This window comes from Rhinopithecus bieti, unplaced genomic scaffold, assembly GCF_001698545.2.
Source record: "Rhinopithecus bieti isolate Rb0 unplaced genomic scaffold, ASM169854v2 scaffold_15336, whole genome shotgun sequence".
In the NCBI taxonomy this organism is placed as follows: domain Eukaryota; kingdom Metazoa; phylum Chordata; class Mammalia; order Primates; family Cercopithecidae; genus Rhinopithecus; species Rhinopithecus bieti.
Window position 1 is genome coordinate 276,526 of NW_016808678.1, and position 13,602 is coordinate 290,127.

Below are 13,602 nucleotides of genomic sequence, written 5' to 3' on the forward strand. Positions count from 1 at the left end.
GCNCACTGCAAGCTCCGCCTCCCGGGTTCACGCCATTCTCCTGTCTCAGCCTCCCAAGTAGCTGGGACTACAGACAGGCGCCCGCCTCGTCGCCTGGCTAGTTTTTTGTATTTTTTAGTAGAGACGGGGTTTCACCGTATTAGCCAGGATGGTCTCGATCTCCTGACCTCGTGATCCACCCGTCTCGGCCTCCCAAAGTGCTGGGATTACAGGCTTGAGCCACCGCACCCGGCAAACATCATTTTAAAATACAAGAACTCTAAGAATTTAACTGGCCATTTGCTTTCAGAGTGCCTAAAAAACAGAAACTTTCATATTAAAAGTTTAAAAAGGCACACTGGGTGTGGTAGCAGGTGCCTATAGTCCTAGCTCCTCAGGAAGCCGAGGTGCAAGGATGGCTTGAGTCCAGGAATAACAGGTTGCAGTGAGCTATGATCGCGCCACTGCATTCCAGCCTGTGTAACAAAGTGAGGCCCTGTCTCAAAACAAGAAAAAGAAAGCAAGCAAGAAAGAAAAAAGGCAAAACAACATTCAGAAGCTTGAACTTTATTTTTTGTTTTAATCTCATGGTACAACACAAAGAAAACAATAAATAGAATATGCCCAATCCATAAAACCTCTAACTACATTATGGCAAATCTTAAGGCAATGAATTAATTCCATTTTACAGAAAAAGAAATTATGGTTTGGGAAAGTCAAGGTCTCACAGCCAGTAAATAGCAGAATGGCTTTGAAGTCAATGCTGATTCTACTAAACTTGACTAACCCCAAAATGCAAAAACCTTGGAAAAAAAACTGCCTCAACCTTCCTGGCTCAAGTGATTCTCCTACCTCAACCTCCTGCGTAGCTGGTACTACAGGTGTGTGCCACCACACCCAGCTAATACTATTTTTCGTAGAGATAGGGTTTTGCCATGTTGCCTAAGCTGGTCTTGAACTCTTGGGCTCAACTGATCCACTCACCTCGGCCTCCCAAACTGCTGGGATTATGAGCATTAGACACTGTGCTCTGCCAGCTCTTGAAAATTAATGCCTCCTCCCCCACTAAACTGTAAGCCTAAGGCAATGGGTCATAACTATGCACACTTCTACTTTTTTGTAAGTTACCGTTGAGGATTTTTCTTATTGAGTCATTTTACTTACTTCGGAATCACTGAGAAAGGAAAATCATGCAGGACTTAAGCCACAATGAGGAGGAGCCTGGTGGAGCTTGGTCTTAATTCCAAGAGCAATGGGAAGGCACTGAAGTAGTTCAAACTCAAGGTTGAGCTGATCAAATCTAAATTTCATAAAGTTCTAACAGCTCACAGCTAACAGACTGCATGGGAGTAATAGACCAATGCAATAAATTAGAGAATCTAGAACAACATATATGTAAAAATGTAATACAGAACAAAATAGGTACAAGGGTCTTACAATGAAAGTTCATTATCAGATTCACAGAAGTTGCCAGGGAAGCAAAAGCAGTCTTAACACAAAAATATCCACTAATGAACTAAACATTTATAGTATCAGTCCCCATTAAACATCCCTCCCAAAGCAGCATTAGCCTCTATGTCAGGCCACTTCACCTTTGCCCTGTCAGGCTCTCAATGACTGATAGGTTATTTCAATTACAAAGCAACACAATGCATATCATCTACAAAGTGAAACTGCAAACATTCCAAAATATGTAGGCCTTTATGAAGTCACTGAAAATGATGAAAACTCTTTACAAAGCAACTGAAAAAAAATGAGTATTTGGAAAGATACTGACTGGGAAGGGGCATGAGGGAACTTAATGGCCTAAGTGTGCTCTGTATCCAGATCTGGTTGGTGACTACACAACACAGGTATGTATACATAGTAAAAATGTACCAAGCTATATGTATACATGATTTATGCATTTAGCTGTATATAAATGATACCTTAGAGTTGCTATGGTTTGAATTTTGAAACTCATGTTGAAATTTAACTGTAACAGTACTAAGAAATGATTCAGCCATGGGCATTCCACCACCATCAATCAATTAATACTGTTATGATGGGAGTGGGTTAATTACCACAGGAATTCAACCCTTTTTTTCTATTTTGAGCATACACCATCTCACTGTGTGACGCCTTCCACCATGTTATGAGACAGCAAGAAGGCCCTCACCAGATGCAGCCCCTTGATCTTGGACTTCTCAGCCTCCAGAACTGTGAACCACATAAATCTCTTTCCTTTATAAATTACCTAGTCTGTGGTATCTCTTATAGCAGCATAAAATGGACTATGGCGGGATTAAAAGACACACAAGAAGGATGGTCCTACTTCCTCCAAGAATTCCTGGGTCTGAATGTGAATCCTGGAAGCCCTATGGTCTACTTGTTACCAATATAAAGATGAATGAATACCAAAGATGGCAAAATGTACCTGTGTCCTCAAAGACATCAGTGACCCACTGACTGTAGCATGTGTGGAGTCTACCCTACCTCTGGACCTCCAATTATATGAGAAAAATTTTCTCAGTATTTAAGCACTTTAAGTCGTAAACAGTTACTTGCAGCTGAAAGCATTTTAACAGATTGTAGTTAATAACTGGAGAACTAACAAAGATGAGATTACCAGGAAGTCAAAAGAAAATCTGAAAATCAAAGTAAAGTTAGGAAAACTAATGAAGCCCTTGAATATTTTGGCCAAAAGGACTGTCTTTATGATCATACCGCAAAAGTCCATCATAACATGGATAGTTTCACGTGATCTTGCAATTTTCTCAGAAAATTATGTAAAACTTTTAAGCAACCAACACTTGATCCATTCTTCTTTCATTTTAAGAATTTAACACATAGTTGCAACCGTAACATGAATGTTTTCATAATTTTGTTTCATTTTTCAAGATTAAACCCAAATAAAGGCTTTTCTCCCCACCCCAACTATGTACTATTATCTCTGAAAAGTTCTAGGTCAATTCATCCTACAAGATCTTGTTCTTATGCCAATTATTTTCAGAAAATAAAGACCCCCTAAACAATGAAATCACAAGGAGAAATAAATTACTCACTCACACATTAACATCTGGAAAATTCAAATATATGCTTCAGTTCAAAAGTTAACCATTACAAAGAGTTATGTGGTTAAAAAGAGCTTACTGGTTAAAAACCATGGGCTCTGGAACCAGACTGCCTGAGATAGAATCCCAGTTCCACTGTCTACTAACTGGGTGACCCTGGGCAAGTCACTTAACTCTCTGTGGCTCGATTTCCTCATCTATAAAATGGAGGTAACAGTTCCATCAGTGTTAAATGAGTTAATACATAAAGGTTTCAAACAGTAAGTACTCAGTAACAGTTAGCTATCACATTTTTTTAAACTCTAAGAAAACTGAAGAATATAAATTCCAACAATGAAATTAAGTTAATTAGCAAAGGAAAACATTTTAAAACACAAGCTTTACGGTTTAAATACAAGTACACACTTTTTTTTCTTTTTTTTTTTTTTGAGACAGAGTCTCGCTCTGTCGCCCAGGCTGGAGTGCAATGGCGCCATCTGGGCTCACTGCAAGCTCCGCCTCCTGGGTTCACGCCATTCTCCTGCCTCAGCCTCCCGAGTAGCTGGGACTACAGGCACCGGCCACCATGCCTGACTAATTTTTTGTATTTTTAGTAGAGACGGAGTTTCACCATGTTAGCCAGGATGGTCTCGATCTCCTGACCTCGTGATATCTGCCCGCCTCAGCCTCCCAAAGTGCTGGGATTACAGGCATGAGCTACCGCACCCGGCCAAATACAAGTACATACATTTTAGATAAAATTAAGACAAAGAAAAATGAGAACAAATGTACTTATAAAAAAAATCTAAAAGTATATCATACATGCTTTTATGTCTATATAGTAAAAAAATTATGCATTTTACTACTAAACATGTAAGAATTGTTTTTAAAGGTACCATGTTAAACCTATTAAACTAGAAACTAAGCCAAGCACTGTGGTTCAGTAATTCCAGCACTTTCAGAGGTGAAGGCAAGCAGATCACTCTAGGCCAAGAGTTGAAGACTAACTTGAGCAACACAGCAAGACCCCATCTTTAATCAAAAAAAAGAAACAAATGAGTTGCTGCACACTTAAGACAAAATTTTAAATCTTAATATATGGAGGAAAAAAAGAATGGAAAACTTGGTATTACAGAAGATACAAGGCTGAGTGCGGTGGCTCACATTTGTAATCCCAGCACTTCGGGAAGCCAAGGCAGGCAGATCACATGAGGTCAGGAGTTTGAGACCAACCTGGCCAACGTGAAACCCCGTCTGTACTAAAAACACAAAAAAAGCTGGGTGGCGTGGCTCACACCTGTAATCCCAGCACTTTGGGAGGCCGAGGCAGGCAGATCACTTAAGATCAGGAGTTCGAGACCAGCCTGGCCAACATGGTGAAATCCTGTCTCTACTAAAAATACAAAAATTACCTGGGCGTGGTCTTATCCATCTACTCGGAGGCTGAGGCAGGAGAATCACTTGAACCTGGGAAGCAGAGGTTGCAGTAAGCCGAGACTGCAGCACTGCACTCCGGCCTGGGTGACACAGCAAGACTCCATCTCAAAATAAAATAAAATAAATACAAAAAAAATTAGCCAGGCATGGTGATGCACGCCTGTAATCCTACTCAGGAGACTGAGGTGAGAGGACTGTTTGAATCCAGGAGGCAGAGGTTGCAGTGAGCTGTGATTGCACGACTGCACACACTCCAGCCTGGGTGACAGACAGCGAGACTTCATCTCAAAAAAAAAAAAAAAAGAAGATACATATAGTAAATTTTATATTATGACCACCAATGAATCGCACCTCTTGATCTGTCCTTGTGTAATCGCCTCCCCTACTGACTTTGGGCTTGACCATATGACTTGTTTTGGCCAAAGAAACATAAGCAAACAGGATGCAAGCTGAGGTTTGATAAGAGCTTTCATACTAGGGCATGCTGTCATGAGGAGGCTGCTACTGTTAAGTGAGCGATGAGGCAGAGGGATGGGACACACACACACCAGATGAACCTACGTGAATGAAAACACACGAGTGAGTGCAGGTAAGAAGAGCTGCCCAGCCAACCCATATAGCACATCTGTAGTCTCAGCTACTCAAGAGGTTGAGGTGGGAGAATCACTTGTGCCCAGGAGTTCAAGGCTGCAGTAAGCTATGACTGAACCACTGCCATCCAGCCTGGGTGACAGCTTTACTAGGATTTGAGATGCTTTGTTAAACAGCAGTAGATGTCGGATACGATATATGTATATGTACTATGAAGAGTTAATATCCTCATTATTATAAATCATTAGAAGAAAAACTAAACATCTCATTGGGAAAATAGAAAAAGCACATGAACAGACATCCACACAAAAATAAAGATGTCCAATAAACAAGTAAAGAGACCCTACAAGTAATCAAAGAAATAAAAATTAAAACGGTAACACCTTTTGCCTATCACATTGGCAAAGATTAAAAGACTGATAATGGCCTGAGCTGGCCAGAATGTGGGATAACCAGAACTCTCATCTACTCTTGCTTATTTGGTAATGTGTATCAAAAACCGATACAATTTCTTTCAGTCATTTTATTATTCACTCAAATACTTACTGCATATTCACACAGACCTGTACAGGGAACTTGGAATGCGGAGCCAGGTCATGCAAAACCTTAATTAATTTTGGTTTTATGACTAATTTGGGTTTTAGTCTAAGATGCCACTGAAGGCTTTAGGTGGGAAATAACAATATCTGATTTCCACTTTAAGAGTATTCTAAGTGATGCATGGAGAATAGGGGACACGAATGGAAATGAGGAAACACTAATAGTTCAGGTAAGAGATAACAGTGGCCTGAACTTGAGGCAGTGAGATGGACAGAAGCAAGTGAAGGTAACCTGGTAGGACAATGATAGACTGGATACAGAAAAGTAGAGAAATAAAAAATAAAAAATAAAAAAGCACTACTTCTTGATTTTAATTCTAGGAATGTATCCTAAAACCAAATCAGATATGTACCCAAAGACATATAACCAAAGATATTCATAGCAGTGTTTTTTATAATAACAAAAACAATGGAACAAATCTAAAAGTCCATCTTTAAGATTTAAGTAGACAAAGTCATCCATCCAAAGCAATGGAATATTATGCGATCACTTAAAGTTATATAGCTATATAGTTAGGAACAAGAATTACTGGCTGGGCACAGCAGCTCATGCCTGTAATCCTAGTGCTTTGGGAGGCTGAAATGGGAGGATGACTTGAGGCCAGGAGTTCAAGACCAGCCTGGGCAACATAGCAAGACCTTGTCTCTACAAAAAAAACTAAAAATTAGAGTGCATGGTGGCACATATCTGTAGTCTCAGCTACTCAGGAGGCTGAGATGGGAGGATCGCTTGAGCCCAGGAGTTCAAGGCTGCAGTAAGCTATGATTGCACCACTGCACTCCAGCCTGGGTGACAGTTCAAGACCCTATTTAAAAAATAAAAATAATAAAATGTAAAAAAATATAGATATTATATATATGGAAAGGGATCAGCTACAGAATACACAATACAAATGTTGTATAAGTCCATTTTCAAATAGTATCTTACTTTTATATATCATATGCACACGCACAATGATGGCTGCAAATGCACTACAAAAAGTTTAGAAATCTACACATTAAAATATTAAAAATCTAGATGGCTTGGATTTAACATTTCATAAATGTTTTATACTTCCCATGCCTTCTAAAATCTGTTCAAAATCTGTACTACTTTATAATGGAAGGGAAAATGTAATTTTAAAAAATACCAGACATATGGACAACAGTCATTGATTTATTTTTCTAAAAATACTGCAAAGACCACAATTAAGTAGACTGTAAGTAAAAGTTTTAAATGAAAACTCAAGATACATAAATCTTAAATTGTTAAAAACTGAATAGTCACAATTTTGCTTTCACTATCAGTCTAACATGAGAATTCGGGGGAGGAGAAGAAAGACTGCAGAACAAAGCAGATATCCAAATAAACAGTATTTAATAATTATTAAACCTGCATAGAAAGATCCCTTCACTGAACTGTAAAGGAACAATTTGGACTCCCTTGAGATCTGACCTAAAGAGCCACTCATTTTATTTTACTTATGTTCCTGGTTCTTTATAAAGTTCCCCTCCTGCCAAATTGCAAATATAACAGATACCAAAAAGGACAGAAGACTGAGGACCTCTAAAGCACAGTCAAAGGTAGTCATTTGATTTCACATCATCAGATGTATTCTTAACAAGACCAGATGTTCCTTAAGGCCTTTACCACTGGAAAAGGGCTCAGTTTATTTAAAAATATCATGATTACCTCATTCCCCAAAGACAAAACTTTTGGTATTTGATACTACTGTAAACAAACCCCAGAAAATCACCACCCAGATTTAAGTTTGCTGAAGATTCTGATGGATCTGCTTCATCACATTTTACTGGTGACCTTAGTCATCCTTACTTACAACAGGCCTACCAAAGAGATGGCTGTCTCCTTAGCACGAATATACAGCTCCAAAATTTGTTCAGGCCTTTCAATGGCGCCACTATCAAGGTTTCCACCTCAGCACTCCCACCTGCTTGTTTCCCTACAGAGAAATGTCCAGTGGTTCTATCTTCAATCTCTCTTCTTCAAAAAGGATGAAGCTGACAATTTAAAATATTAATCCAAAGTAATAAATATGTCAGAAACAACTTAATGAGATCTTCTCGTGTTATTATATAGATCTGCCTATTCTGGACATTTCATATAAATGGAATCACAGCATATATCACCTTTTGTGTCTGGCTTCTTTCACTTAGCATAATGCTTCCATCTATGCTGTGGCACGTATCAGAACTCCATTCTTTTTGATGGCCAAATATTATTCCGTTGTATGGACATACCACATTTTGATGATCTATTCATGAACTGAGACACATCTGGATTATTTCTGCTTTTTGGCTATAACAAATAATGATACTATAAACATTTGTGTACAAGTGTTCCTGTGGACAAATGTTTTCATTTCTAGGAATGGAATTGCTGGGTCATATGACAACTCTATGTTTAACTTTTTGAGGAACTGCCAAACTGTTTTCTAAAGCAGCTGCACCATTTTACATGGTTTTTCACATTCTTAACATAAACTTAAGAGATGTCAGACTTTCATAGAAATAGGGGATTTACTCTTATCAAGCTCATTTTGTGTGCCAAGTGTTATGCCAGAATTTTATTTAATTTTCCCAACAACTCTATAATTCACAAAGTATCTCTATTTTACATAAGAAATTCGATCCCAAAAAATGTTAATAACCCACTCAAAAATAAATTATTTAGTAAATGTCAAACTAGAGTCAAACCCAGAGTTGACTTCAAAGCCTGTCCGCTTTATTCTACACCATTCAATCTCTACACTTAGATATATGTACAGTGCCTCATACCCAAAGTAGTCTTTAGAAAAGTTGCCTGTTAATAAAACTTACTTAAATAATTGTAAAATAGGTTCCCAATGTAAAGATATTTCTAGAAAATTTAACAGATAACCTTGTATAAATCAATCAACCCCCCCCCAATTTATCTTCTTTAGCAAACAATTTCTGGTTACTTCAAACAAAACTTATCTAAAATTCATCTAAACATTAAACAAATTATTTTCTTCCAAAGTTGTATGCGCTGACAAAAAAAAAAAAATGTAGTTATCTTCTGCTATAGAATGAACTGTGTTCCCCTAAAATTTATATGTTAATACCCTAACCCTCAATATTTGGAAAAAGGGCTTGTAGGAGGTAACTAATGTTAAATTAAGTTATAAGGGTAGGGCCCTAATTCAATAGGATTAGTGGCCTTATGAAATGAGGAGAAGAGAGAAATTCCCCCCCATCTCCCCGACCCCAGGATTCCCATACCCGCCCTACCAAGCGAGGACACAGAGAGGAAGATATCCTCTGCAAGCCAGGAAGAGAACCCTCACCAAAACCCATCCACACTGGCAATCTGTTCTCTGACCTCCAGCCTCCAGAACCATAAAATAAATTTCTAGGCCGTGCGCCGTGGCTCCCGCCTCTAATCCCACGAGGTCAGGAAATCAAGACCATCCTGGCTAACACAGTGAAACCCCGTCTCTACTATAAAAAGTACAAGAAGGCCGGGCGCGGTGGCTCAAGCCTGTAGATCCCGCACCTTTGGGAGGCCGACAACGGGCGGATCATGAGGTCAGGGAGATCGGAGACATCCTGGAATACGGTGAAACCCCGTCTCACTAAAAAATAACCAAAAAAACTAGCCGGGCGACAGGCGGGACCTGTAGTCCCAGCACTCGGAGGCTGGAGACAGAGAATGGCGTGAACCGGGAAGGGCGGAGTTGCATGAGCTGAGAGCCGGCACTGCACTTCCAGCTGGGCGCAGAGCAAGACTCCGTCTCAAAAAAAAAAAAAAAAAAGAAGTACAAGAAAACGGCCGGGTTGGGGGCTCACGCCTGTAAAATCCCAGCACTTTGGGGAGGTCAAGGCGAGCGGATCACGAGCAGGAGATCGAATCAATTCCTGGCTAACACTGGTGAAACCCCGGTCTCTACTAAAATAACAAAAAATTAGCCGTGCGTGGCGGGCGGCACCTGTAGTACCAGCTACTAAGGGAGGGCTGAGGCAGGAGGATGGCGTGAACCAGAGGTGAGCTTGCAGTGAGGCCAAGATTGCGCCATTGCACTCCAGCCTGAGAGACAGGAGAGAGGACCGTCTCAAAAAAAAAAAAAAAAAAAAAAATTAGCCGGGCATGCTGGCAGATGCCTGTGGTCCCGGCTGCTCAGGAGGCTGAGGCAGGAGAATGGCATGAACCCGGGAAGCAGAGGTTATAATGAGCGAGATCGCCCGGGCGACAGAGAGAGACTCTGTCTCAAAAAATCAATAAAAATAAAAATAAAAAATAAATTTCTGTTCTTTAAGCAACCCAGCCTATGGTATTTTGTTATGGCAGCCCACACTAATACTTCAAGAGTATCATGCACTACCCAATGATTAGTATTTGAAGCACTGATAAGAATCAAAACAAAGCAAGCACTAAATGAGGTAAAAATAAATTAAGAGATGCATATGCTTGTTACTCGAAAATACTTACAAGTTCTTTGGTCAATGAGACTTAAAAACAGATTGACGGCCCTTTTAGTAATTGAGAATTTAATCATAAAGTCAAGGAAACATGATATCCTCCAAAGGGCTTTGGATTTAGACAATCCTGACACTTGTAGCCACTTCTGAGCTCTATGTTAGAGTAAGAAATAAATTCTGGCCAGGTGAGTTCAAAACCTGCCTGGTCAACACAGCAAGACCTCGTCTCTACAAAATAAAAATTAAATTAAAATTTAAAAAAGAAAGAAAGAACACCAAATTCTACACCTATTCCTGTAGTCAGGATGTGAGTTTTTGCTTGCTTAATTAAATGTTATTAACATTTAGTATCCACCAAATACTACACTACACCTTACAATATCCAGTATAGCTTCTAGAACACTACAGGTATTCCAAAAACGGGATTGTCAGTGAATAGATTCTATAAAAGAACAATGAAGTCAAAGTCAAACACTTACACAGGCCACCCACTATTTGCCAAGTATTTTGCTAGTACCATAAATATAAAAATGCAGTCCCTGTCTTCAAGGAACTTAAAAGGAAGAGGGACAAAACGAACCACATAATTATAAAACAACAGAATAAATGCAATAGGAAAAAACATGTAAAGTGCACTGGAACACACAGGAATAGTGGGGGACAAGGGGGTTGGGGGAGCATGTTAGGAGCAAGTCAAGGACTATACTCCAAGTCTTGACAAGGAATCCCCTTCTTGTTTCTAGTCGGGATAATTTCGTAAACCCTCATCTGAAGAAGCATCCACTGAAGTACAGCCTCAGCTCATACTCTCTAACTTTTACTTCCACTCAATTCCATTCATCAATTTCAAACAAGGGGGAGAAGAGAGAGGAAAAGACAACTTTAAGTTGGCACAAGTAGGGTTTAAGTACACTTTTACTCCCCAACAACCAGGTAAAAATTGAAATCACATTTTTTCAAATCTTTCTTACACTCATGATAAAGACTAGATGTTTTACAAGTTATACAATCACCCCTGTTTTAAGCCTTCTATAAGATAAATCACCAAAACCTATTCAGTATGTAAGTTCTTTTATACCAGCCAAATGGTGCCTCCATAGTTATTTTGCTTAATCCAACTGGGCTAACAAGGTATCCAACACCTTGAATACTGAATAAACTTTAGTAAATTTTCTCCATTAATCCACACTCTTATTCAAGATTTATTCAATTAGTAAATTCCTACAATACAATACTGACATTCAAAAAATGAAGATTTGGCTCTTGCTCCTAAAATAAACCTCTGTGGGAAAGTCACACATCCAACAGCTACGAGTATAAATGAAGACCCATGGGAACAAAGAGACCACTATTTGTATCCTTTCATGGATATCTCAATTGACACTTCACAAAACAATCCTGTGAAATATAAGATTATCTTTTTTTTTTTTTAACCAGTTTGCTCAATTAACAGGTCAGCATATAAAACCTGGATCTTCTGACCCTTCACTGTACCACATTCTAAAATGTATATAAAATTTATCGTTACCACAAATGAAGATACTTCAAAAACCCTAAGGAAGGAAACACACAAGAAGGAAACAGCTTCCTCACCTATAAAATAAGCAAAATGTAGCCTTTTTGACATCTTTGAGCTAAATAAGGTCGCAAGGTGGAGCCCACTGCCCAGAAGTTTTACCCAACTAGTCTAACATAGAAATAGGCCTGGAAACTGGAGGAGTAACATAAATTTAAGGTTTACCAGTATATAAAGCTTCTATTATCATTTGATCCTCACTACTCAGTTAAGAATTATCTCTATTTTTACGTATTTTTTAAAAATGCATCAGTGGAATAATGTAATTAGTTCAAGGTCACCCAGTTAGTAAATGGCTTGGACAAATCCTCATAACCCTATTACACCTTTTTATATGAGAAAGTCAGAGTAGCTAGTGGAAGCCTGGACTATTTAATACGGATCCAAGAATGTAAATACAAAATCTTCTGAGCTCTCCTTAGCCACTAGGCTACATGCAACTAATTTAGATGAGACAAGCTCCTCTTTCAGTAAAAAATATATATATACATATCTTAAGTAACAAACCAACTAATTTTAAAAATGCACTTAAAAGGCACACAATGTACACACATACACACGCATTCACATACATACACACACACTTCAATCACAAAGCATCTTACACTTTTGAAACATTGCATAAATGAAAAATAAGAATAGAACTAAACAGGACACTAAAAGTACCAGCTTTTTGGTCTCAACTTTTCCACTGTCCTGTATAAGTAATATGCTTTTTCATTTCTCAAATATTCATCTTTAAACAAATTATTAACAAGTAAATCTACATACTGCATTTTACTAATGTAAAATGCCTATGACTGTTTCAGGAACATAAACTATTATTCAGTTCTCTTCTGTGTAAGATTACATTATACACAGTGAGCATGCTATTCCTAAAATTAAAGTCATCTGAGAGATATCACTAATATTTATACCATAATGTATTTATCATATCCTCTGTTCAAGATTCTGACCGACTTAACTGGAAATTCCTGTTCACGCATTCCTATTTCTAGGTGGCCTTTGAAACATCAGAAATACCTCTTAATATAACCAAAAGGACTCAACTTAAAAGACTAACATTTACGTCCCACAGGCCTTGAAAACATGAAGACTAAGCATATATTAATACAACCTGAAAAGCACTTTCTTAAGCACCAAAATATTCCAAAGAATATCCCAAAGACTTTTTTGCAAGCAGCACAAGAACGTTCTATCTCGTACCAATCTCACTTTTACAAGTATCTAAGCATTCTAAGCATTACCTAACCACCTACCAAATAATCCAGTTCCTTCCAAAGTGAAAAGCTGACCCTCTTTCCTGCTCTTATTCAAAATTAGTGTATAACGAATTACTGTAGACTGCTTAAATAAACTTTTCAGACCTGTGTACCAAGTTCTATATTTACGTTACTGGAAAACATCAGTGTGGTTCCTCTCTCTCTACACTTCACAAGGAACAGAGCAAGAAAAGAGCTTAAAAACAGAAGTTACTTTTTATTAGAAAAGGAACTTTCAAGTGAAGACATAATTTACCTGTGACAGACTGACATCTATACATGACAGTGATTAAACTTTACTGAATACCCAAAACGGCAACTTTTTTTTAGTTCACAATCTTTGAATTACACAACTATGCCTGTTTTTATTTAAAAATAACCCACTTTTGGCCAGGCACGGTGGCTCACGCCTGTAATCCCAGCACTTTGGGAGGCCGAAGCGGGTGGATCACGAGGTCCGGAGATGGAGACCATCCTGGCTAACAAGGTAAAACCCGTCTCTACTAAAAATACAAAAAATCAGCCGGGCGTGGTGACACACGCCTGTAATCCCAGCTACTCGGGAGGCTGAGGCAGAAGAATCGCTTGAACCCGGGAGGCGGAGGCTGCAGTGGGCCAAGATCGCACCACTGCACTCCATGGGCGACAGAGCCAAGACTGCATCTTTAAAAAAAAAAAAAAAAAAAAAA

General features: G+C 38.7%; 1 protein-coding gene across 1 annotated transcript in view; it reads left to right on the forward strand.

The window, feature by feature from the left end:
- Positions 1–538: 538 nt before the first annotated feature.
- LOC108538757 (uncharacterized) overlaps positions 539–13,602 on the forward strand; it is a 16,712-nt gene continuing 3,648 nt past the window's right edge. The window contains exon 1 of the mRNA XM_017887032.1: positions 539–1,832. Within this exon, the coding sequence (XP_017742521.1) occupies positions 1,768–1,832 (65 nt within the window). The 5' untranslated portion in view covers positions 539–1,767. The remainder of the gene's footprint in view (positions 1,833–13,602) is intronic.